Source organism: Balaenoptera acutorostrata, chromosome 17 (genome assembly GCF_949987535.1).
Source record: "Balaenoptera acutorostrata chromosome 17, mBalAcu1.1, whole genome shotgun sequence".
NCBI lineage: Eukaryota > Metazoa > Chordata > Mammalia > Artiodactyla > Balaenopteridae > Balaenoptera > Balaenoptera acutorostrata.
Genome location: NC_080080.1, coordinates 46,071,160 through 46,095,561, shown reverse-complemented (window position 1 = coordinate 46,095,561; position 24,402 = coordinate 46,071,160). Strand labels below are relative to the sequence as shown.

At 33.9% G+C, this 24,402-nt stretch overlaps 1 protein-coding gene across 3 annotated transcripts in view; it reads right to left on the bottom strand.

Moving 5' to 3' along the window:
* C17H8orf88 (chromosome 17 C8orf88 homolog) overlaps positions 1-12,404 on the bottom strand; it is a 46,647-nt gene extending 34,243 nt beyond the window's left edge. The window contains exons 1-3 of one of the 3 annotated variants that reach the window (XM_007177494.2): positions 12,268-12,404; positions 5,519-5,617; positions 3,287-3,360 (exon numbers count right to left, since the gene is read on the bottom strand). In XM_007177494.2, the coding sequence (XP_007177556.1) occupies positions 3,287-3,360; positions 5,519-5,591 (147 nt within the window). In that variant the 5' untranslated portion in view covers positions 5,592-5,617; positions 12,268-12,404. Of the gene's footprint in view, positions 1-3,286; positions 3,361-5,518; positions 5,647-12,162; positions 12,233-12,267 lie in introns of those variants that run through there. The other 2 variants (XM_007177496.2, XM_007177495.2) reach the window with 2 other exon arrangements.
* Between the last annotated feature and the right edge of the window lie 11,998 nt (positions 12,405-24,402).

Genomic DNA, 24,402 nt, shown 5'->3' with positions numbered 1-24,402 from the left:
CATTTAAAACTTATATGGAAATGCAGAGGACCCAGAATAACAAATTTGAAAAAGAATAAAGTTAATGAACTTTTATTACTTGATTTCAAGACTTATCAGAAAGCTACAGCAGTCTGTAAAGTGTGATGTTGACCAAGAGATAGACATATAGGGAATCTAGTATATAGCATGATGACTATAGTTGACAATACTATATTGTACATTGAAAGCTGCTAAGAGGGTAAATCTTAATGTTCTCACTATAACAAAACAACAACAACAAAATAGTGATTATGTGAAATGAAGGATATGTTAACTGAACTCATTGTGGTAAACATTTTACAACATACACATGTATCAAATCATCACATTCTATACCCTAAACTTACACATTATATGTCAATTACATCTCAATAAAGCTGGAAAGAAACAGACATATAAATCAGTAGAACATAATAGAGTTTAGAAATAAATTCACACATGTATGATACAGTGATTTCAACAAACTCGTGTGATTCAGTGATAAAAAGACAAACAACCCAAATATTAGAAACATGTAAAAGATTTGAACAGACACTTCACCAAAAAGAAAAAAGAAAAATACAGATGGTAAATAAACTCATGATAAAATGCTCAATCTCATTAATCATTAGGAAAATGCAAATATAAAATACGATGAGATACAACTACTCACACACTAAAATGGCTAAAAATGAAGACTGACTATACCAAGTGTTGGCAAGGTTGTGAAGCAACTGGTACCTCACACACTACTAGTGGGAATGTAAAATGGTACAACCACTTTGGAAAACATTTTGGCAGTTTCTAAACCAACTTAACATATGCTCCATCAATTCCACTCCTGGGTATTGTGTGTATGTCCACACAAAGATGTGAACACAATTATCCACAGCAGCATTATTCATAATATCCCCAAACTAGATACAATCCAATGTCCATCAACTGAGGAATAAATAAATTGTCCTATATTCACACAGCAGAATAGTATTCCAAATTAAAAACAAACCAACTACTGCTATCTACAAGGACATGGAAGAATCTCAAAAACATTATGCTGAGCAAAAAAAATCTAACACCAAAGAATATAGACTGTGTGATTTCATTTATATGAAATTTTAGAGCAGCCAAAACTAATTTATAGTTAAAGAAAGCAGATCAGCGGATGCCTGGAGGAGGGAGCACTAGGATTAGTGGAAGTGGGGATGGTGAATGACTGTAAAGGAATAAAAGAGTACTTTTGGGGAAGATGAAACTACAGCTCTATAGCTTCATTGTGGGGTTAGTTACGTGAGGTATATATTTATCAAAACTCTTTGAAAAAATGGGTTCATTTTTCTGTATGTAAATTATACCTTAACAAAGTTGGTTTAAAAAAATACAGAGAGTTAGTAAAAAGTGTCCTTCACTATAAATTGTGTGATATCTCTGACATAGGTTCTAGTCGCTTTTGCATTATAATTGAAGCAGCAGACAAAATTTTACAGTTAGAAGTATATCTAATTAATTGACTTTTCTCTATAAAATTTACCATATTAATATACTCCTTTTTACTTATAAAGTTTCTAAAAGAAGGTCAAGAGTTCCAAAGGGAGGTATGAATATTATTATTGTATTAATTAGGGAAATGCTAACTACTGGAACAGATAAAACAAAACATTACAATGGCTTAAAAAATTAATATAAAGCAAGTGTAATTAAGATATCATGGTACTGACACAGAGATACACAAATAGATCAATGGAAAAGAATTAAGAGTCCAGAAACAGGCCCTATTTATCTGAAAACTTATACAATAAAGTTGGCATAAATCTGTATGGAAAGAATAGATCATTCAATGAATTGTGCTTTACAACTGGTCTTCTATATTAAAAAAAAAAATAGATTTCTATCTATATCATACAAAAATTAATTTCAGGTAGACTATACACTTAAATATTAAAGCAAAACTTTAAATTTTTTGGAAGAATATGTAGGAAAAATATACTTTGATCTCAGAGATGAGAAAATGTCATAAACAATGACACAAAGAGTAAAATCATAAAAAAATTTAAAATATGACTACATTAAAATTTTAAAGTTTGAAAAAAAAAACACACAAAAAAAATAAACAATTCTCTCATAGACCAAGAGAAATGGGTACATGATATGAACTGATAATTCACAAAAGAGAAAAACCAAATGGCCAAATTAAACATAAGAAAAGCTGCTGCATCCAAAGTAATAAAGAATTAAAAATTAAAACCGACAAGATACATTTCTCACCCATTAAACATGAAAAAAGAGTGAAAGTCTGACAATAACAAGGTAAGGATGTAGAAAAATCAAGAGTACTTATGCATTGCTTGTACAAATCACTTTGGAGAGAAATTTGACAGTATATAGCAACTCTACTCCAGGTTTATACTACAGAGAACCTCTCAAACATGTATAAAACATAACATATAGATGGGTGTTTATTGTAGCATTTATTATAAAATATTTCTATTATAAAACAGAAACAAGTGTCATGCCCGTGACAAAAAATGGAACAAGAAATGTGGTAGCTTAATATATATATATAAAGAGATTATTCCCTATCAGCACATATTGAACTGCTTTACTCATTTTAATAGTTGCCTAGTATTCCATTTATAAATATATTTATGCTTGTCTATGCACAATGTATTTCTGGAAGTTTCTAGATAAGAAAGGGGTACAATGGTTACTTCTGATCAGAGGAAATAGGTGACTGGGGGATAGAGATTGGAGGGAAACTTCACTAAATGTCATTTTGTATATTTTGAATTTTTAAATTTGTGACTATTTTATTTAGTCAAAAAATTAAATTAGAAAATTTTAAATATAATCCTAAATGTGAAAAAATACAGCAAAATATGTGTAGGTAAAATATTATTTATATAAAATTGTAGAACAGTTAAAACAATTCTATTTGTTATAGCATAAGTACTAATACATTCACAAAAACAATAATAAATTGAGGATAGTTATCTTGGGGAAGTATAAGAAGGAAATGGGATGGTGCAGGGATATATAGGTTTTTAAAATTTTACCTGTAAGGTTTTTTCTTTAACATTTTCTAAAACAAATAAAACAAAATATTTAGATTTGAAAATGGTGAGAAATGGGTATAATAAGTGTTTATTCTCTGTAATATATGCTTGAAATAGATCATAACTTTTAAAAAGTATATAAAGCACTTAGTATAGTACCTGGCACACAACAGCCATCTAACAAATGTTACTTTCCAGTCGTAATGCTTTATTTTATTATAACTGCTAAGACTTACTCTGCTAACTCCACTTTGTAAGTACTGGGTGTTGCATGGATATTCGTTTTGGAAGTTGAAATGGAATACTGTTCCTGTTAGGAGAGAGAAAAAAAAAAAAAACCGTTTTAAATATCTATTACTTCAATAAATGGTATAACACCACCTAAAAACCTTAAGTATCCAGGATATTCTAGGCACTGTTTTGAAATATTTTCTGATAGTTCATTTACTCAACACAATGAAATGTCAACCACCATGTTAGGACATGGGTTTATAAGCATGAAAAAAGCTCAGAGGTAAAATAGTTCATAGCTTATTTTTAAAAAAACAAGCTCATAAATAATGACTATAATAAAAATAAGTTATGTGACAGGTACAGAGAAGATAGCACGGAAAAAATCGCTTTAGGAAAAAATCTGAGACTTCGCCCTACACAACTGCTTCTTCAGTGCACCAGAAGGATACAGCTTCAGCATTGCTAAACTATGGTCCAGAAGATCCCTTAATTTCATTGTGTCTGTCCTAAGTCACAGCCCTCTTCAAAGGAAACATTACCAAAGTAGAGACAATCTTCTTTGTAGGAACCAAAGATAGGAGAACAAATGGAGGACTGAGGAGCTGTGTCATTTCTATCTTTTCTGATTCATCTTTGTACCCAGTAAAAGGGCTATATTTTCCCTTTTCTAAGTAGCCAGTTATTCAGTTGAACACATGGACTAAACAGAATTCAAATAACTTTTATATTTTATGTATATATGTATAGACAAATATACATAAAATATAAATATATATACTAGTAATGAAAATAATAAAAAGGTCACTATTCCAATTTAGAAATTAAATACCAAGTATTTTAAGAATTTGTCCAAAAGTTTAATTTTATGGGCAAAAGAAAATATTTTAGAAAATGCAGATTTCCTGAAAAGTTAGATTTTATGTTCCAGCTCAAGCACAGCCTTAATCTGTAAGTGTTGCTTGGTACTAATTTTTTTCAATTAGGTATATTTTTTAAAGGCTAATGCTCTCTCCAGAATGACTGCTCTACAGTGATCATAATCACAGGACACAATTTGTACTGAGAGTATCATTCTGAGCAGAAGCCAGGTGTTAACCATGAAAATGAGACATGAAAAAAAAAGATACACAAGTTGCTCTCAGGCAAAAAAAATACACGAGTTCTTCCCACCTTTGTTGGTCTGGTAGACCATTAAGAATTTTCTTAATGTAAGTCAAAACCACAATGAGGTATCACCTCACACAGATCAGAATGGCCATCATCAAAAAGTCTACAAATAATAATTGCTGGATAGGGTGTGGAGAAAAGGAATCCCTCCTACACTGTTGGTGGGAATGTAAATGGGTGCAGCCACTATGGAAAACAGTATGGAGGTTCCTTAAAAAACTAAAAACAGAGTTGACATATTATCCAGCAATCCCACTCCCGGGTATATATCCAGAAAAGACAAAATTTCTAATTCAAAAAGATCCATGCATCCCAATGTTCATAGCAGCACTATTTACAATAGCCAAGATATGGAAACAACCCAAGTTCCCATCAACAGAAGATGTGATATATACACAATGGAGTATTAGCCATAAAAAAGCATGAAATAGTGCCATTTGCAGCAACATGAATGGACCTAGAGAATATTATACTTAGTGAAGTAAATCAGACAAAGACAAATATTATATGATACCATTTACATGTGGAATCTAAAAAATAATACAAATGAATCTATTACAAAACAGACTCACAGACACAGAAAATAAATTTATGATTACCAAATGGGAAAGGGAGGAGCAGAGGGATAAATTAGGAGTATGGGATTAACAGATACAAACTACTATACACAAAATAGATAAGCAACAAAGATTTGCTGTATAGCACAATTAACTATATTCAGTATCTTATAATAACCTATAATGGAAATAATCTGAAGATATATATATATATATATATATATATATATATATATATATATATGTATATAACTGAATCATTACTGTACACCTGAAACTAACACAATATTGTAAATCAACTATATTTCAATAAAAAAAAGAATCCTTCTCTTTGGTAATACTTCTAAATTCTTCAAACAGTGGAGATCATTGGTTTTCATTATTTTTTAAATATCCACCATTTATACATTTATTTATTTATGTATTTTATACATATATTATTTGGCCTTTCAAATACTAATTAGCCATTAACCAATTAATTTTTTTAAATGTGTACCCTAGATTACTCACCAGGGGGAGAAGTCAGATGACGAACAGGTCTTGCTGGTTGAAGTGGTTTACCAATCAATTTTTTGGTTTCCATTATCTCAAAGACCTTGAGGTTCCATACTTTTGGTGGGAAAAATACATTTTATCTTCTGGACAAGATAATCAAGTTGCTTTAACATATATACAAATAACCACGACATTCATTTGAAGATAACTATTTTATAAGTTAAGGTGGAAAACACAAAACAAAGCATTTAAAATAACATGCAACAACCATAGACCCCTTTACAGCATCTGTCACAATTAAATATTCCCTCTTTAAAACATTTTCCTCCCTTAACTCCCCTGACTCTTTTCTTTAAGTTTTGTTTCCTATTTCTTTGATTGTCCCTTCTAACTTCCTTAGCTGATTCCTACTTTTCTCTAATTAAATTTAGGGATTCGTCCAAATTTGGCTTTGGTCCTCTTAGCTACTCTCATCTATTCTTATGATTGCAACTACCTATCTGCATGATAAATATGCCCTACTTTACACATCCAGCAGCTACCTCTCTTTTAAATTCCAGTTTCATCTTTCTAATTGCCAAAAGATATTTCCATTTATATCTTACTATAGGTACCTCAAATTCAACATATCCAAAATTGCAGCACTACTTACAATAGCCAAGACGTGGAAGCAACCTGAGCGTCCATCAACAGAAGAATAGATAAAGAAGATGTGGTACATATATACAATGGAATATTACTCAGCCATAAAAAGAAATGAAATTGAGTTATTTGTAGTGAGGTGGACAGACCTAGAGTCTGTCATACAGAGTGAATTAAGTCAGAAAGAGAAAAATACCATATGCTAACACATATATATGGAATCTAAAAAAAAGGTTCTGAAGAACCTAGGGGCAGGACAGGAATAAAGATGCAGACGTAGAGAATGGACATGAAGATACGGGGAGGGGGAAGGGTAAACTGGGACAAAGTGAGAGAGTGGCATTGACACATATACACTACCAAATGTAAAACAGATAGTTAGTGGGAAGCAGCCGCATAGCACAGGGAGATCAGCTCAGTGCTTTGTGTCCCCCTAGAGGGGTGGGATAGGGAGGGTGGGTGGGAGATGCAAGAGGGAGGGGACACGGGGACATATGTATACGTATAGCTGATTCACTTTGTTATACAGCAGAAACTAACACAACAATGTAAAGCAATTATACTCCAATAAAGATGTTAAAAAAAAAAAGACTACTTGGCACAAGGCAAGTGCTAAATAAATGCTATTATTATAAAAAAAAAATCAAATTCATTACTTTGACTCCAAAGATGTCCCTCCTCCTGTATTCCTTAAAGTCATCACCAACTCCCTCATATCACCCTCAGTTAAAGACACCTTAAATTTGTCTATATTAGAGCCCCCACACCATAATCAGTCTCTAATTCCTATCCATTCTACTTCCTAAATGTCTCTCAAATATATTTTCTTTACTCCCACCATTACTCTTTTAGTCCCACAGTAGTTCTTAATTCATCTCCCTGAACACCTAGACTGATTTAAATACTCCCTCTCCCTATGTACCTATGTACCTATGTACCTGGGACACAGTGAATATGCCCATATCATGGCACTTAGAGAACACTGTACTATACTATACTATATACCACACTATAATGGCTGATTTGTCTTTCATACTAGGCAAAAGTGAGGAACAGAGTCTTCTTAAAGTGAAGAACAATATTTTCATTCCTCCTGTGTCCCCTACAACTAACTCAGTACTTGGACTGGATCCAAAGTAGGTGTAAAGCAAGCATCTGCTGAACAAATGGGTGAATATAGTCTCTTTTCTCTCCAAAATATGATCTCCTTACACACATACCTGCTTAAAAAACTTCAGTACCCCATCACCTCCTGAATTATTAACAGAAACAGGACCCAACATCCATGTGTCATGCACAGTAAACCACTTACCTATGTCACATTATTTAATATTCAGAACAACTTTATAAATTAGGCACTATTAACAGTTAGAGCTCAGGTCTTGGATCAGCCTACCTAGGTTCATATCATAGCTCCACCACTTAGTTATGCAATTATGGAAAACAATAACCCCTATCTCCTAAGTTTGATGTGAAGACTAAAAAAGAAAATCTGTATAAAGCATTAGCACAATAACTGGTACACGGTAAAAGTTCAATAAATGTTAATTTTATCATTTTGTTATCCTCATTTTACAGAGAAGGCTTAGAGAAATTAGGTAACTTGCCCAAGGTCATGAGTCTAAAAAGTGATGGGTATGCTCATCCCCATGCTTTTGGCCAACATGCTATGATCAAGCTATAGCCCCATACTCTCTTTCCACCTCCCACACAGGCAGAACTGTCCAAGTTTCATTAAGTACCCTTCTTATGTGCTCATAAATCACCCCTGTATCCTCTTCCTGTGTGGTATTTATTTCATTAGTTTCAATTACCTATTATCTGACTATAAAATTATAGCTCTATCACTCAGGTATATCTCTAATGGCTAGCACAGTGTCTAATACACAGTACACGTTCAATAAGTTGTTGAATTCATAAATGTTATTTTGTTTCACCATATACATTCAGGTGCTCTGTTTGGAGTTCCCTCACTCTCCCTGCTGCTCTTCTCCCAAATTGCTATTCATCCTTCAAAACCAAGGTCAAGTTCTCTCTACTTCCTTGGAAAGTATCCTCATGTCTCAACGCTAACATTAAATAAAATAGTTCACATGAAGTTCTCTAGTTCCTAACAAATAGTTGATAGTAAAATAACAATAATGGTAGCAACAATATGATTTTTCTTTCTTCCTCCAGTGGTCCATATTGTATTGGGTTGGCCAAAAAGTTCATTCGGGTTTTTCCATGACTTCTTATGAAAAAGCTGAACGAATTTTTGACCAACCCAATATTTTGCCTATTAATTTTTCTAAAATGTATCATACAAAAAATCTATTATATGCCTAACTGGTTAGACTGTGAGTTAGCTGAAGCCAGAAAAACTAGACTTTATTTATCTTTGTATCTTAGTAGCTGCAACATAATTAGTTTTACTAAATAAATCTATAAATTTAAATACCTCCTATTTAATGAAAATCTTGTGATGCCTGAATGGACCAAAAGCTTTCCAAATTTTGATACCTATCAAGACAAAGTCAAAAGTAAAACTCCACCTGATTTTGCACTTGCTCATCCAGAAACTGATTGTAACCCATGATCTTAAGCAGAGGTTGGTCTAAGTGACTGTTTCCCTAAGTATAAAATAGGGTTAATCACTTTCTTTATGCTCCAAAGAAATGCTTTCGTCTTAAAAAAATGCCTTTGGACATAATTCAAGTGTTAAAATCATAAATTTATAAACAATCTCTCAAAGTTAGCAATGGTAACTAAGCACAAAATAGTTACTTTTTCTTGAACTTCGGAGATATGCAAGCCAGTACTCTCAGTTAACACCCATCTAGATTTGTAATGTGTATGTTAACTGGTATTTCAGCACAGTGATTAACAACCTTCTAAACAAAACTAATGTACTACTTTGATATAATAGGAAACAAAAAAAGTTATAAGCATATGTAGCAAAAAACCTCACTTCAAATATTTATTGAATATTTTCTATGTGGAAGGGAATATTCTAATATGGACCAAAGAGCAGTCTAATATTGCATTATTTAATGTTATCCTAGCCATTTTAATTAGGACCCTAATACTAGTAGTAGTAACTTTCCATCCTGTTTCCCATATGAAAAGAATACAATAGAGTACTTTGGCACACACTTTTATTTTTCATTGCTCAGCTGAAATCGAGTTGGTAGGTTGTAAAGTCTTTCCAGTTGCTGAGCAATGCAAATCCCCAGTATTCAATGCAAATCCACAGTTTTCAAACGTTGGGGAGTTACAGAACTCTTATATGATTTTACAACACATGTAAATAAACAAACAAAAAGATTTTTCAGTACCACCTACTCTTTCAATTTGTAGCATGAAAACTACAGCAAAGTCCCCAGACACATAAATCCACATCAGTTAAGGAAATTAGAAAAGATGATGCCATGCAATACTCTATTCAATATGATTTTTTTTTTTTAAAGTAAACTATGTCTGCATAGAGACAGTGACATTATAGGGAATAAGTTTGGGATGCATACTACATAACAGCATCATGTCTTAAACAGTGTTATTAATGGAAAAGTATTTACCTTATACAATAATAAGCAATTATTATTGTAAAACTGATCCAGGATCATAATCTATGAAGGACAGGGCTCCAGAAACCAAAGCCTAATTCTCAGTTTGGGTTACAAATAAAGACAGCTGAACTACACAGTCAGCATATAAAATAACTTCAATCTTAAACTCTAATGTCTGCTCACTCATTGAATGTAGAACTCCAAAAGTTTCCTTTGAAGCTACCTAGGTTAGGCATTTATGATATCAAGTGTTACAAAGAACAGTTGCAAAAAAAACATAACCCTACCTACAACATTGGGTAGCAAGCAGTGGGCCTGTCATAAAGTTGTCTTTGAAATGTAAATATATAGTTTTATGGTATAAATATTTTGTAAAGGACATTTTGATCCAATGTCTCAAAAATTCATTATATTAACACATACTGAGAAATGGTTACTAACTAAAGTTTTTTTTTCAAGTTTACACAAATCATCTTAAAATGCCAAGTGGTATGAACAGAACACTGGTTTGCAAATCAGGAAACCTGTGTAGGTCCTATTCTTCATCTAGAATATGAACTATATCTTAGGTTATTTATTTGTTTAAAAAATATATCAAACTAAATATAAGGGCCCACCAATTCTGAAATTACAAATTAACCTAAAATTTTCTAAAATATAGCACCATGAGATAAGCATATATACTGATCAATTGGGGCAAAATTTCATTACCCAACATATCCTATTCTTTTTTAATTAAAACGCCATTTTTTGAGATCCTACTACATGTTAAATGCTTTACATATACTATCTCATTTAATTTTGAGCCATACATTAACTGTTGTAGAAAATCATTATTAGCTACTTTACAGAGAAGAAACCTGAGGCTAAGAAAAATAAGAGACGTGCTCAAGTTCACACAGTTAGTAATTGGTAGAAATGAGGTTCTGACTATAAAGTTCACGCCCTTGTCTCTAAACTTGTGTGTCTGGTAAGTAAAAGACACCTGACTCTCCACTATTCCATGTGGACACTGCTTGTATGGAAAAAAAATTAATTATGAGAAGGAACATTTATGTATAAAACCTTGCTGAATAAATTGGTGTGTGCTAATAATTTTCATTTCCTCAATTTTCAATTTTTCTTCAACTACTAAATAAATTGTGGGATTACTATGCTTTCCTCACTCTGCAGACATGGTACACTGCCATTCTAATCCACAGAATGGATTAGATATATGAAACGTAATATGTATTATACTTAGAAGCTGAATATTATACTTAAAATTTACAACTTAAATTCTAGATTTCTTTAGAAACTGCTGATGGTTCTGCTGCAATTAAGAAATAAGAGCATATAAAATTAAAGAAATAAGCTGAGAGAAGAAGTGAAAAGACCACGCTTTCATTTACCTCATGTATATTTCCCATATAGGATTATACCAGATAGGATTTAATCTTAATTTTCAACTTCAAAATATCTCTTTTACAAAGTTAGGATTCCTTAAAGCCAAATGCTGCTTGTAAGTAAACCGCACAAACTGATAACCTGATAGATGAAAAATAACATAAAGGAAATATAGAGGAGTACAGGATAAACTAATTATGGCTTACATGACGAAAGACACTTTATACTCCACAAATCGGGTTGCCATATGCAGGAAAAATTAAAACTAAAATATCAAAAAGTTGTAAGCCCAGAGTGTCCCCTTATATTTTCCATTTCATGCTTTCTGACCAAAAAAAATTTTTTTCTCTGTGAAGCATCTTTCAATACAAGCACAATTTAACATTGAGGTGGGATAAAACTGTCCAGGTAATGGGTGTTGGTGGTTGTCATAACTGATGTAACTGTCCTTTTTCAGGTTTGTTTGGTTTTTTTAAGTTTTGCTTTAATATCAGCAATTATAAACTTTTGATACAAATATGTTGTACACCTGAAACTATTATAATGTTATATGTCAACTTTTGTAAAACAGCATACCCTTACATACAAGTTGCATAGAACATCTTCAAATACGTTCATTAACCATTTGATTTCCTTCTGTGAAGTGACCACATATGTCTTTTGCTTCTTTATTCTTACTGGGTTTTCTTTTCTTATTGAATTTAATTTATTATTAATAAAAACAACTACAGTATAATCTCAAAAACAAAAACAAACTGTTGTCCAAAATTAGTAAGGATGATTCTAGGGCATGGGAAACAGTCTTCAAACCATACCACTACCTAGGACCAGGTCCTGGGACAGCGGGCGATGTGCACTTCCTTTTTGGGGCTTTTTATGTGTTTGTTTTGTTTTTGTTTTATCAATATCCCTTCAGCAGTGTAATTCCCTTGGCCACTTGCCCCTCGCCCGCTTTTCCACACCGGCCCCCACCCCTTTCCTTCCGACCTCCTCGATCCCTTCGCTCTCTAAGAACCACCTTGGGGACCCTGTGGAGGCCCTGCCTGATTTGCGCCGACTGACCCCAGAGCTTCACTCCCTCACCTCAACTTCCCCCGTGTCCGCCCTCGGAGACGGCGTCCACCGGCCTCCTCACACCCCGGGGCCTGACTTCTGTCCCCGTGTGGCTCGTCATCCCCGGCCACCTACCGCCTTAAGATCCGGGAGGATTTCGGAGCAAGCAGCCGCGTCGCGGCGCTCAGCCCTAGACGCGGCAGCCGAGCGCCCGACTGCCCGTCCGGGAACGGTTGCAGCCGCGAGTCTGCTCCAGGCCCCGGGTGGCGGCGACGGGGGCGGGGCAGACGGCGGCTCCTAGGGGCGTAGGGCGGGTGCGGGGCGGGGCCTCGGGCGCCTGGGGCCCAGAGCGCGGCGCAGCCCGGCGGGAGCAGAACCGTTAAACCGGCGGTGTGCGTTTCCCGGGATGTGCGGGGCGCGAGGGGCGGGCGCAGCGTCTCGGGAGCCGCGCGTGGTGCGGAGGAGGCCGCGGGAGGCCTCGCCGAGGTGCTGACAGGCTCTCCCTGGACTGGGCGCGCCCGCATGAACAGCCTTTGGGACCCCAGCTGGCGGTCTTGCTTGCCCGACACAGGGAGGCGCGAGACGAGACGTCTGCGCGGTGCCGGGCGGCGGACTCCAGGCAGCGTCTGTGAGCTAGGCCGCCTCTGTGAGCGAGGCCTCCCGTGAGCTGACGACTGAGCCCCTCCCGCGTCAGAGCTGCCGGCGGATCCCGCAGGCTCTGGCCTCTGTCCCTGGCCTGAGTCTAAGTGGTGCTAGGATTCGGGCTGTCATGGAGTAAGGGAAATGGTTAACTTCAGACAGGAATACATATCTCACACAGACTGCCGTCCTGAAAGGAACAAAATTGGTTGAAGCGACTCCATCTGAATCCGAATCCTTTATTTTTAATTTTTCACTTTTACTCAATTTTTCACTGTTATTTTTGAGAGTCCCCACTTGGTACTACCACTATACTAGGGGACGTGGAGGCGGAACACGTGTGAACACGGGTGTAATTACAGGGCTCAGAATCCGGTGGGCCCCTGGGCTGGTGAACAAATTCTGTGGGCTGTGCTAAGTATTGCGATAGGGGAATAGATTTAAGTTGGGAGCATAGTGTAAGGAATGCCTAAACTGACCCTTAGGCTTGGAATGTTAGAGCCGTTTTCGGAACAGCTTATGCTTGGTTTCTTCCAGCTGGCTGGAGGAAGAAGGCAAGAAAGAAGAGACGGTGCAAAGGGAAAAGAAAACTTGTCTGGCGTACAGTAGTTAGAGTAGGGGAAACAGCAGTGTGGAAAGGAAACAGGAGAAGTGGACATGAATCAAAAGTTTGAATCTTTCATAACTTATCTTTTTGAATATTGGAAGGGTCATTCTCACAGCACTATGGAGGGCAGATTTTTGGGGGGGTGTAAGATATAGCAATATTAAACAGGCCACAGAAGGCTTCCTTTGGGGTGTCTGCAATAACTCCAATAAAAAATAATGATGTCTGAGATAAGTACTGAAGAAGAAGGGATAGATCTGAGAGATGCTGCTGAAGTGAAACCAATAGTTTTGTGACAGACTGGGTGGAAGGAGTGAATAAGAAGAGAATCTAGGGTGACTCGGGGTTTCTGAATTGGGTGAACAAGTGAATAAGTGGTGATGACATAAGATAGGGAACACAAGAGGCAGAACAGGTTTGAGGAGGGAAATGATGAGTTCAAATTGGGACTTGTAAATATGAGATTATAAAAGAATATTTAAGTTGAGGTTTTCAAACAGCTTTTTTATGTACACACACAGAAAATATGTACCCATACATATATAACATATACATACACGTTATAGATAAGTTGGAACATTAGGAAAGGGATGCTGATTAAGAAAACTTACCCATTCCAGAAAGTATTTATAAAGAGGACTCAAAAGGCGAGTAACCTGCAAAGGAGGCTGTGTAAAGGCAAAGAAAGCTTGACTGGAATGGGATAACTGAAGATGGAATGCCTCTTTGAAAAGGGATCATCTAAGCTAGGCCTGAATGCTGATGTAGAATAGGAAAAAGGTATTTAGGGAAAGGGAACGGTAGGTATTAATGTCCTGGGGTGAGAAAAAACAAAGTTTAGCATATTTCAGAAACTGATTAAGACCAGTATGGTTGAATAGAAAGCAAGAAGAGAATGCTGAAGATGAGTTTGGAGAGACAGGAAAAGCTGAAATCCTACAGTGTTTTGTAGGCTCCAGTAAGGAGACTGAATTTTATTGTAAGAGCAATGGGAAGCATTGAAGGGTTTAAGTGGGACAGTAATATGGTAGGATTTACCATTTTAAAAGGTGTGGAGTTTCACAATCACTTCCATGCATAGTCAAGTTATTGCTAGCTATTTAGGTGTAGAAAAGGCTTCTGGCAACATTCTTACCTTCCACTGAGACAGCTCACCTGGCTTCAGAGACTAAAGTGCAGGTCAGAGGAGGTGTCATGATAAGAACATGTCCTGTGGCATGAGACCCCAGAAGTCTGTGGATAGTGAAGTCAGTAAATTCTTTCAACCCCCAGATGTAAAAATTGTAGGTGTAGGATTCAGTTCTCATTAATCTAGTCAAAATAGAAGTTTTCTTCATGAGGAATATGTTTAACAATGTAACATATACAATTATATTTACATCATACAATAAAATTATTTTTTTACATATGAAAATTATTTTTTACATATGAAATTATTTTTTTACAAATGAAATCAATAGAAATTATGATAAAAAAAGTGAGTTGGAAGAAAAAAAATTTTTTCAAATAAAACCAAAATCAGTAATCTATTTCAAGGTGTAAATAAATTTTAAATATAGTTAATAAGCAGACTCCTAATTTTTTGATAATTGATGAAGAATAAATTATATAAACACATTGAAATTTTAAAAAATCTCTTGTTGATTTGGTAAGAAATATTGGCATCTACAAGGATAATCCAGAACTCATAATATACATCTACAAAAAGAGCTTAACAACAGGTTAGTGAGCAATTTAAATACTATTTAAGATTAATTACACTACCCAAGAAAACTTGAAATGCCCTGAAATCATTGAGCTTACATAAGAAACTCATGACAAGTTTTCCCAAATTTAACAACACTAAAAATTGACACTACCAAACAAGTTGTTACTGAAATTAACTTTTCTAAACTTCCAATAATAAAAATAAATTTTGATTGCCTATCCTGGAGAAAATACCAAATTATTTATTCTCACAAAGAAAATGCACTACAAAATTGTTTTCAAATGAAGAGGCAATCAAAAAACTAAAAACTAAAAATACAGGCAATTAATTTAAAATATTTTTATGGATTTTTTGATGTTTGTGGTATTTGTCAGCTTTTTAAAATTTTAAATTTGTTGTCATTGCATTGTTTTTCTCATTCTAAATAAATATTTACTTTGGTTCAAAAAAAAAAAAGGTTTGGAGACTGTATCGAGGAAAATACAAAAGTGGAACTAGGAATCCCAGTTCCCAATTAGAAGGATAATAATTAAGAGTTAAATGTGTCTTATTACTTGTAAGTAGAGGTTTTATTTACAATTGTATTTTCTTAGCTTATTTAATTTTACCTTCACAATACCTTACATTTAGTTAATAAAACCTTGTATGAGCACAAGTAACACACACACAAACTGGTTTCTTGTTCTCATGGTAGGTACTGTCTAGTTAGGGTGCACTTACACAGAGACAATTCCAATTCAATAGCTAATTGTTAAGATAAAGGCACTCACATTGTGCCTGTGTGTTTCTACTGAAAGCCTGGGAGTTAGGAAAAGCTGAAGAGGTAGCAAAGTTTACCAAATGATCTCCTTACCAACCTCCTGTCAGTATTCTTCCTCTGATTATTCCACAAACATCTACAAAGCATTTTATGGTAGATACACATACACACACCCCCACATACAGATAATCATTGAAACAATGCATGAAAAGCTATAATAGAGATTTGGTTCCACTCAGCTTAGTTCAGAAAAAAAAAAAAAAAAAAAAAAAAAAAACAGTTTTGAAAGTCTATGCCTATTATGTGCCAGTCACTGAGGATATAAAAAACAAACTGAAATATGACTAGCATGACTGAGGCACAACTAGTAAGAAGAGATCAATAGTCTAAGAGTACCTATAAACTGGTAAGTAAAATAGAGGGTAGTATATGTGGCAGAAGTATTTACATGGAATAGAAGTAGTACAAGGAAAGAATTCTGTCTGTGGGTAGAAAGGAGGAGAGGAAGGATCATGGAAGAGTTTACAGGGGAGGTAATGCCTAAGCAGGATTTTCAAGGATAGAAAGGAGTTTACCAAGTTAGACAGGGATATTCCTTGCAGGCAGAAGGACATGTCCAAAGGCATATAGAAATAAAACAGCAGTCAATTCCAAAAAAATATCAGTAATTCAGTACTGCAGAAACACAAAATACGAGACACTGCTTGGGTAGTGGTTCAATATTAGGCTAAAGAAGAATGAAGAGCCTTTTATCTCCCTTATAAGGATGTGGAGAGATGCTGAAGGACTTTAGGTAGGGTATGATAAGATCTTATGTGCATCTAAAAAAATAATCACTTAGGTGACTAATGTGGAAAATGGATTGAGGAGAGGTACAGGCAGCAGGCAAGGCAAAAATAGAAGCAGAGGGACAAGTTCATAGCCTTTTACAGGAAATGTTGATGAGAGCCACAATTAAGATAGGGAGGAACCATGAAGAGACGTGCACATACTTCAGAGAATAGGGAGAACTGATGGATTGTAGAGGGTGTGAGATGAGAAATAAAAATGGTGATGCCAGTTATCGATTTAGGCAGCCAGATGAATCTCAGAAACAATGAAAAGATATTGTGAGTTCCCTGAGGAGGAATGAGGGAATGGAATGAGTCTAGAGTGTAGGTGGAGGAATGGAACAAAGGTAAGAATAGGCGAAATAAGAAAACAACCACTGTAAGAGGAAGGGGGTCTCTGTGAAAAGTGTGGTAAGGGGCTTTAGGACTAAAGTTTTCATATGGTATCTGTGGGAAATTTGCAGAGAGAGCTGAAGACAGGTAAACAATGTTGAGGTGCAATTGAAGGTAAAAATAAAAAATATGTAGTGGCATTAATCTTTGTGGTTATGGGATTCATTGGTAAATATAGAAGATGATAGATTGGAATAATCAAGAAATTAGAAGTGTTGAAGGTGATATTCAGGAATGGCAGTACAAAGAGAGTCAGAATTTTGGATAGAGGAAGCATATATTCAGAGAGTGGATATCTGAATATGAGTTTGGAGATGGAGTGGTTCTAACTATGGGTGCCCAGAGTGCAACTACAGTGGTGAATAGCAGATGTGTAATGGAGGTAAAGGTCACTGGACTTGAGGGAATCAAAGAACTGAGTCCAGACCAGAGTATTAGAGAGGCCATTCACATTGACATTTAAATCAATGGCATGTGATCAGAATGAAAACCAGATACTGAAGTCTGCATTAATTATGGGGGAGTAAAAGAAGACTGTGGATGGCAGATGGTAGGCAGAGAGGAACTTTTCAAGGAAGGAGTCATACAGCAGGTGTGTAGGAAGAGGCCAGGAAAAAATAAGGCATTACATAACCTAAGGAATTCTCTACAAATCTCCTAAGCTTATTCTTGCTAAAGGCTTAATGACTAATGAAAATTTAATGCATTTTCTCCAAGATTATTTGAATATCAAATATTTTAAGCCAATGGTATATTTGGCATAGAGTAGACACTATGGCAAGGTTTTTCAGAAAATTTTATTTAAACACTGGGAACCTACAGTAGTTCTATATCCAAACATTACACATACACATAAGACACTTAAAAACTTCAGAGCAATGTGTGTGATCACTTCCTTTTTAGCAACTTACCTTAAATGAGTTTTAGTTACATTTACAAAACTGAAGACTATCTCTGTGGAGGATCAAAGACTCTCACCTGTTAAATTACAAACTGTACTCAGATCTTTAGCCTTGCCTAAAAACTTATTTGGGGGGCAGTCCCAAAAGAATATAGGCTTCTCATTTTTGTTTTTCACATGGTATTCCACCTAAGGTCAAACACATGCTCATTTATCAAACATAAAGAACCTTAGTATTTATTTAAATTTGTAACTGAACATGTAAAATAAATTTAAAAATTAAAAGCCTTTAGAAACCTTTTTTAGCATTTTGTGCTATTTAACAATCATTTTAATAAATATTGCTATTATAAGAAAAAGAAGTTATATTAATTAAAATTCATTGTATGTCAATTTCCTTATATTTAATATGAAATATTCCTACTTATTTCCTATGATTTTGTTAATTATAAAAAAGAAAATAAATACATGTAATAATATTTAAGATAACATGCTATAAAATTAATAAAGTCTGATATAATAAAATCAAAAAATGTTTTTTAAACTAGAGTATTCTATTCTTTGTGAAATGAATACTTAGGGCAAATATTTTATTTTCTTCCCAGAGATGAGTTACACACAATGAAGAGCAAGGGGCACAAAAATTCAGAAGTTATTCTCTACAATGCAAAGCACAATAAAATCTCAAGTTGTAGTGGAAAGCAGATAAATTTTGGAGGCAGACAGACTGTTTGATTACAACTGGCTCCATCACATATAAGCTGAGTGACCTTTAATAACATTAAGGTTTTTTCTTCAGTGCTTACTACATAAATATGTACATGTGTACCAAAACCACACTGAATAAATGCAAATTTAGATTTTATAGTAATTTTTGCAGACCATGAACATGGTAGTGGCTGTAGAGTTTCATGACAGCATAGAAGCACAAGTATAGCTAGATCAAAAATAAACAAAAGCTAAACAAAAGAAATGGTGTTATTACTCAAAAACAATCAAAGCTTTTTCTATATTAGAAAATGTGAATGCCAGAGAAAGTGCATGTGAACATGTGTATATTTTCAGCATGGTTTAGTACAGTGTTTCTCAGAGTATGGCTCAGGAAAAACCAACATCAGAACCATTAGTGCTTGTTCTGAATGCAGATGCCTGTTCTATGCAAAATCTTCTTCAGATCTATGGGAGTGGCACCTCAATTTCCTCTGGCAAAGCAGAAACAAGAATCCTTGTTTCTTAGGATTCTTGTGAATATTAAATAGCACATGTTGTAAGGTTAGCACCATACTTGCCACCTATCATTAGTGGATATGTTATATTCTTTCCACTAATGTTTTCCCAGCACTTTCTGTGTTCTACTTCTGTACTAGTCACTGGAAGGCTAAGTATAAACTGTCATAAGTTTGGATGTAGTTAATTAAAAATTTATGGTAATTCATATAAGACTAAGTTTAAATATACAACATGTTAACTTTAAAACTTAAGGTTTTATGGATGAAATTCATTGGTTTGGGTTTTAATAAATTTATTTTAAAACTCCTCAAGAATCAATTGACAATGCAACAAATACTGATGTGATCATCACTTAACATTCTTATCTGTTTATCAAAAGGAAACTTAACACTTTCCAACTATTAGTTAATCTAGCACAGAAATAAAGGAAAAATCATTTATCTTCTATCACTCATAGATAACTATTCTTAATGTTTAGTGCTTAATTTTCCTTAGTTTTTTCAACATATAACATGTAAAATCATTTTTTTTAAAAGAAGTGAATTATACTCTACATATTGATTTGTGATCTGATTTTGTCCCACAATATTTTGTAAACCATTCCAGTTGAACAGATGAAAAATTTCATCATATTTTTAATGACTGCCTGTTGTTTTACAGTATAGGTATACCATAATTTATTTCACCTACTCCACATTATTGAATTTTTAGACATTTTTTTCTTTTTAACCCCCATTATAAATAAAAATGTGATAAACATTGTTGTACATGTATATTTATTATCTTATCCATAACACCTTTAGGATAAATTCTTAGAGACAGAACAACTAGGTCAAAGAATGTGTGTGTGTGTGTGTGTGTGTCTGTGTGTGTGTGTACTTTCCCATATCTTCAAAATTGCAGGAATATTACTGCTTTTTAACTTTTGTTAATATGGTAGGTGAAATTGTTTTTTCATAGTTTTTAACGTATAGTCTTTCATTATTAGCAAATTTTTTAAAAAGATGATGTTTATTAATTATTGTATTTCTTCTTTTGTGAATTGCTTTTTCATGCCTTTAGTCTCTTCCCGTATTAAAAACAGTAATTCTTTATACTATTTTGAAAAGATCTTCACCAGTTTGTCTTTTGGCTTTACTTATGATTTTTTTCTTTTAATCATACAATCTATTAATCCTTTCCTATTAATGTATTTTTTTTAATTGAAGTATAACTGACTTACAATATGGCATTTCAGGTGTACAACATAATGATTCGGTATTTTAATACATCACAAAATGATCACCATGATAAATCTAGTTACCACCTATCACTATATTATTAAACATTATTTACAATATTCCCTATGTTATACATTACATCCCTGTGGCTTATTAATTTTCTAATGGGAAGTTTGTACCTCTTAATCTCCCTCATCTATTTCACTCATCCCCCCACAAACCTACCTTTTTGTTCTCTGTATCTGTGCATCTGTTTCTGTTTTGTTATGTTTGTTTTGCTTTTTAGATTTCACATATAAGTGAAATGACATGGCATTTGTCTTTCTCTGACTTATTTCACTTAGCATAATACTCTCTAGATCTATCCCTGTTGTCACAAATGGCAAGATTTCATTCTTTTTATGGCTAAGTAATATTCCATTGAATATATATGCCACATCTTCTTTATCCATTCATCTGTTGATAGACATTTAGGTTGCATCCATGTCCTGGCTATCGTAAATAATGCTCGACTGAAAATAGGGTTGCCTATACCTTTTGAATTAATGTTTTTGTTTCCTACACAAAAATACCCAGAAGTGAAATTGCAGCAACCTATGGTAGTTCTATTTTTAGTTTTTTTGAGAAACCTCCATACTGTGTTCCATGGTATCTGTACCAATTTGCATTCATGCCAATAGTGCTCAAGGGTTCTCTTTGCTCCACATCCTCACCAACACTTGCTATTTGTTGTGTTTTTTATAATAAACATTCTGACAGATGTGAGGTGATGTCCTGTAGTTTTCCCTGATATTAGTGATGTTGAGCATCTCTTCATATGTCTGTTGACCATCCACATGTCTTCTTGTGGAAAAATGTCTGTTCAGGTCCTCCGCCCAATTTTTAATTTTTTTTTTTTTTTTGGTGTTGAGTAGTATGAGGTTTTTTTTGTATATTTTGGATATTAACTTATTATCAGATATATTGTTTGCAAATATCTTCTCCCGTTCACTAGGTTGCCTTTTGTTCTGTTGATAGTTTCCTTTGCCATGAAAAAGCTTTTTAGCTTGATGTAGTCCCATTTGTTCGTTTTTGATTTTGTTTCCCTTGCCTGAGGAGACATATCCATAAAAACATTGCTAAGACTGATGTCAAAGAGCATACTGCCTATGTTCTCTTCCAGGAGTTTTATGGTTTGGGGTCTTACATTTAAGTCTTTAATCGATTTTGAGTTTATTTTTGTATGTGGTGTGAGAAAGTAGTCCAGTTTGATTCTTTGGCATCTAGCTGTTCGTGATTTATTGAAGAGGCTGTCTTTCCCCATTGTATATTCTTGCCTTCCTTGTTGTAGATTAATTGAACATATACATGTGGGTTTATTTCTGGCTCTTGGTTCTTTTTTTTTTTTTTTTTGGCTCTTGATTTTTGATTCCATTGATAATGTGTGTCTGTTTTTGTGCCAGCACCACACTGTTTTGGTTACTGCAGCTTTGTAGTATAGTTTGAAGTCAGGGAGCATGATATCTCCAGTTTTGTTCTTCTTTTGCAAGATACTTTTGGCTATTCAGGATCTTTTCTGTTTCCATACAAATTTTAGAATAATTTGTTCTAGTTCTGTGAAAAATGCCATTGGTATTTTGATAGGGATTACACTGAATCTGTGGTCATTTTAATAGTATTAATTCTTCCAATACATGAGCATGATATATCTTTTTATTTGTTGTGTTGTCTTCAATTTATTTCATTAATGTCATAGTTTAATGAGTATAGGTCTTTTACCCTCATAAAAGATTGGTTAGATTTAGTCCTAGGTATTTTATTCTTTTTGATGCAATTGTAAATGGACTGTTTTCTTTCTGATAGTTTGTTGTTAGTGTATAAAATTCAACAGATTTCTGTATATTAATTTTGTATCCTGCAACTTACTGAATTCATTTATTCTAGTAGTTTATTGGTGGTGTCTTTAAGATTTTATATATATATATAGTATCATGTCACAGGCAAACTGGCTGCTGTAGCCAGGACTTCCAATACTATGTTGAAAAGAAGTGTGAGAGTGGACATCCTTGTCCTTTTCCTGATCTTTGAGGAAATGCTTTCAGCTTTTTGCTGTTGTGTATGATGTTGCTGTAGGTTTGTCATATATGGCTTTTATTATGTTGAGGTATGTTCCCTCTATACTAACTTTGTTGAGAGTTTTTATCATAAATGGATGTTGAATTTCTTTCTTATTAATATGTGCTTTGGGGTTCTACTTGGAAAGTTTCATTAGCATAAGATTATATAAACATTAAGCTATACATTCTGGAACAAATGTAAAATCCAGACCAAAGCGCATTTAAGAATTTAACATACCAATTCATTCAATCATTTATTCATTCATGCAACAAGTATCTATTGAACACATACGCACTAGGCATTCTTCTAAATGCTGGAAATAAAGCAGCAAATAAGACCAAGGTTCCTGCTTTCATGGAGTTATATTGCAAAAGGAATACGATCATGTAGCATATAATTTAATGTGGGATTTCAAGTTAATGGGGAAAGAATGTATTACTCAATATACAATGCTGCTACAACTAATCAACCATTAAGAAAATAAACAAATTAGATTCTCATTTCATACATCAAGTGTATTACAAATGGATTAAAAATCTTTATTTTTAAAATAAAAGCATGAAAATACTGGAAAAAAAATAAGCGAATATTATATAAAGGAACATTATATGCATTCTTGAACATGAAAACTTTAGAGTAAGATCTCAAGGCAATTTTAGAAAGACCTCTTATTTTTTAAAAATGGAATAGAACAAGGTAATTTTTGAACAATAATCTTTATTAGTATATTTTTAAAGATACATATAATCCTGAGCAACTGCATTTATACATTTATCATTTACTCTTTGAAATTTATGTGTAGTTTGTTCCAAACTCTCTGATGAGTACATTTTTATACTAATTAGGAACATAAATAATTAAAAATATTATTCTTATCCATGGAATAGCCAATTAATTTACTCAGAGCATCTCATTATCTAATTCTACTACTTCAAAAGCTTTAGAATATTACCTCTCAGTTAAGCAATTTCTTTTTGAAAACTGCAAAGATGGGCAGTGCAAGAGCTGATTCCTTAAATCCTAGTGAATTCTTAGAAAACTATGTTGCTTTTTGTCTTTGATCTGTATTTTGAATAAATTTGGTAATTATTTAACCAGCTATATTTGAGAAGAATGGTAAAAGTAACTGCATCTCATCTCAATATTTTAGCCAGTGTAAAATGTTACAGGCTGCCTGCACATATAAGTATTCCATAATTATCCCAATAAGGAAAATTTACTATGATCTAATGAAAAGGAGGACAACCTAATATAGATGCATCTTTGTAAATGGTTAAATATTATGAAATATGTTATGTGAAATACCTCCTTCAGTCTCCATAAAGGAATACATAGAGATGATTAATATTAAATTTCAAAAATCTAGGCCAGAACTTTTATAATTAGTAAATTAAAAAATGACAAAAATAAAAGACAAAAAGATCCTGTGACAAAGGCAAAGATCCTGTGATCTTTGAGAAAAAAGCATTTACCCAACATATCTCCAGCTGTGGACAAATAAATATTTTTATTCTTGTATTTTAAATTACTACCAAAATATTATATCTTTCTACAAACAACATAAAACAAGCATACAGTATCTAGAAATGGTCTTTATCTGACAAGAATGTCAAGTCTTTGAAGGTACACTACATTTTTTTGTTTTTCCTGAATAAGGTCACTATGATCTTAGTTAAAGTTACAGTAAGCAGTTTAAGCAAAATGCATATTGCTTAGATTTTAAAGCAAGCAATTGTGTTACTGTTTAATTAAAATATAAGTATAAATGTGAAGCTATTATACCAACATTTATAAACACTTCTTGGAAATATAGATCAACAAGTAATGGAATAACTGATTTAAAAATAATGAAAGGTTGATGTTATATGTAAAGTTTGGGAACAAA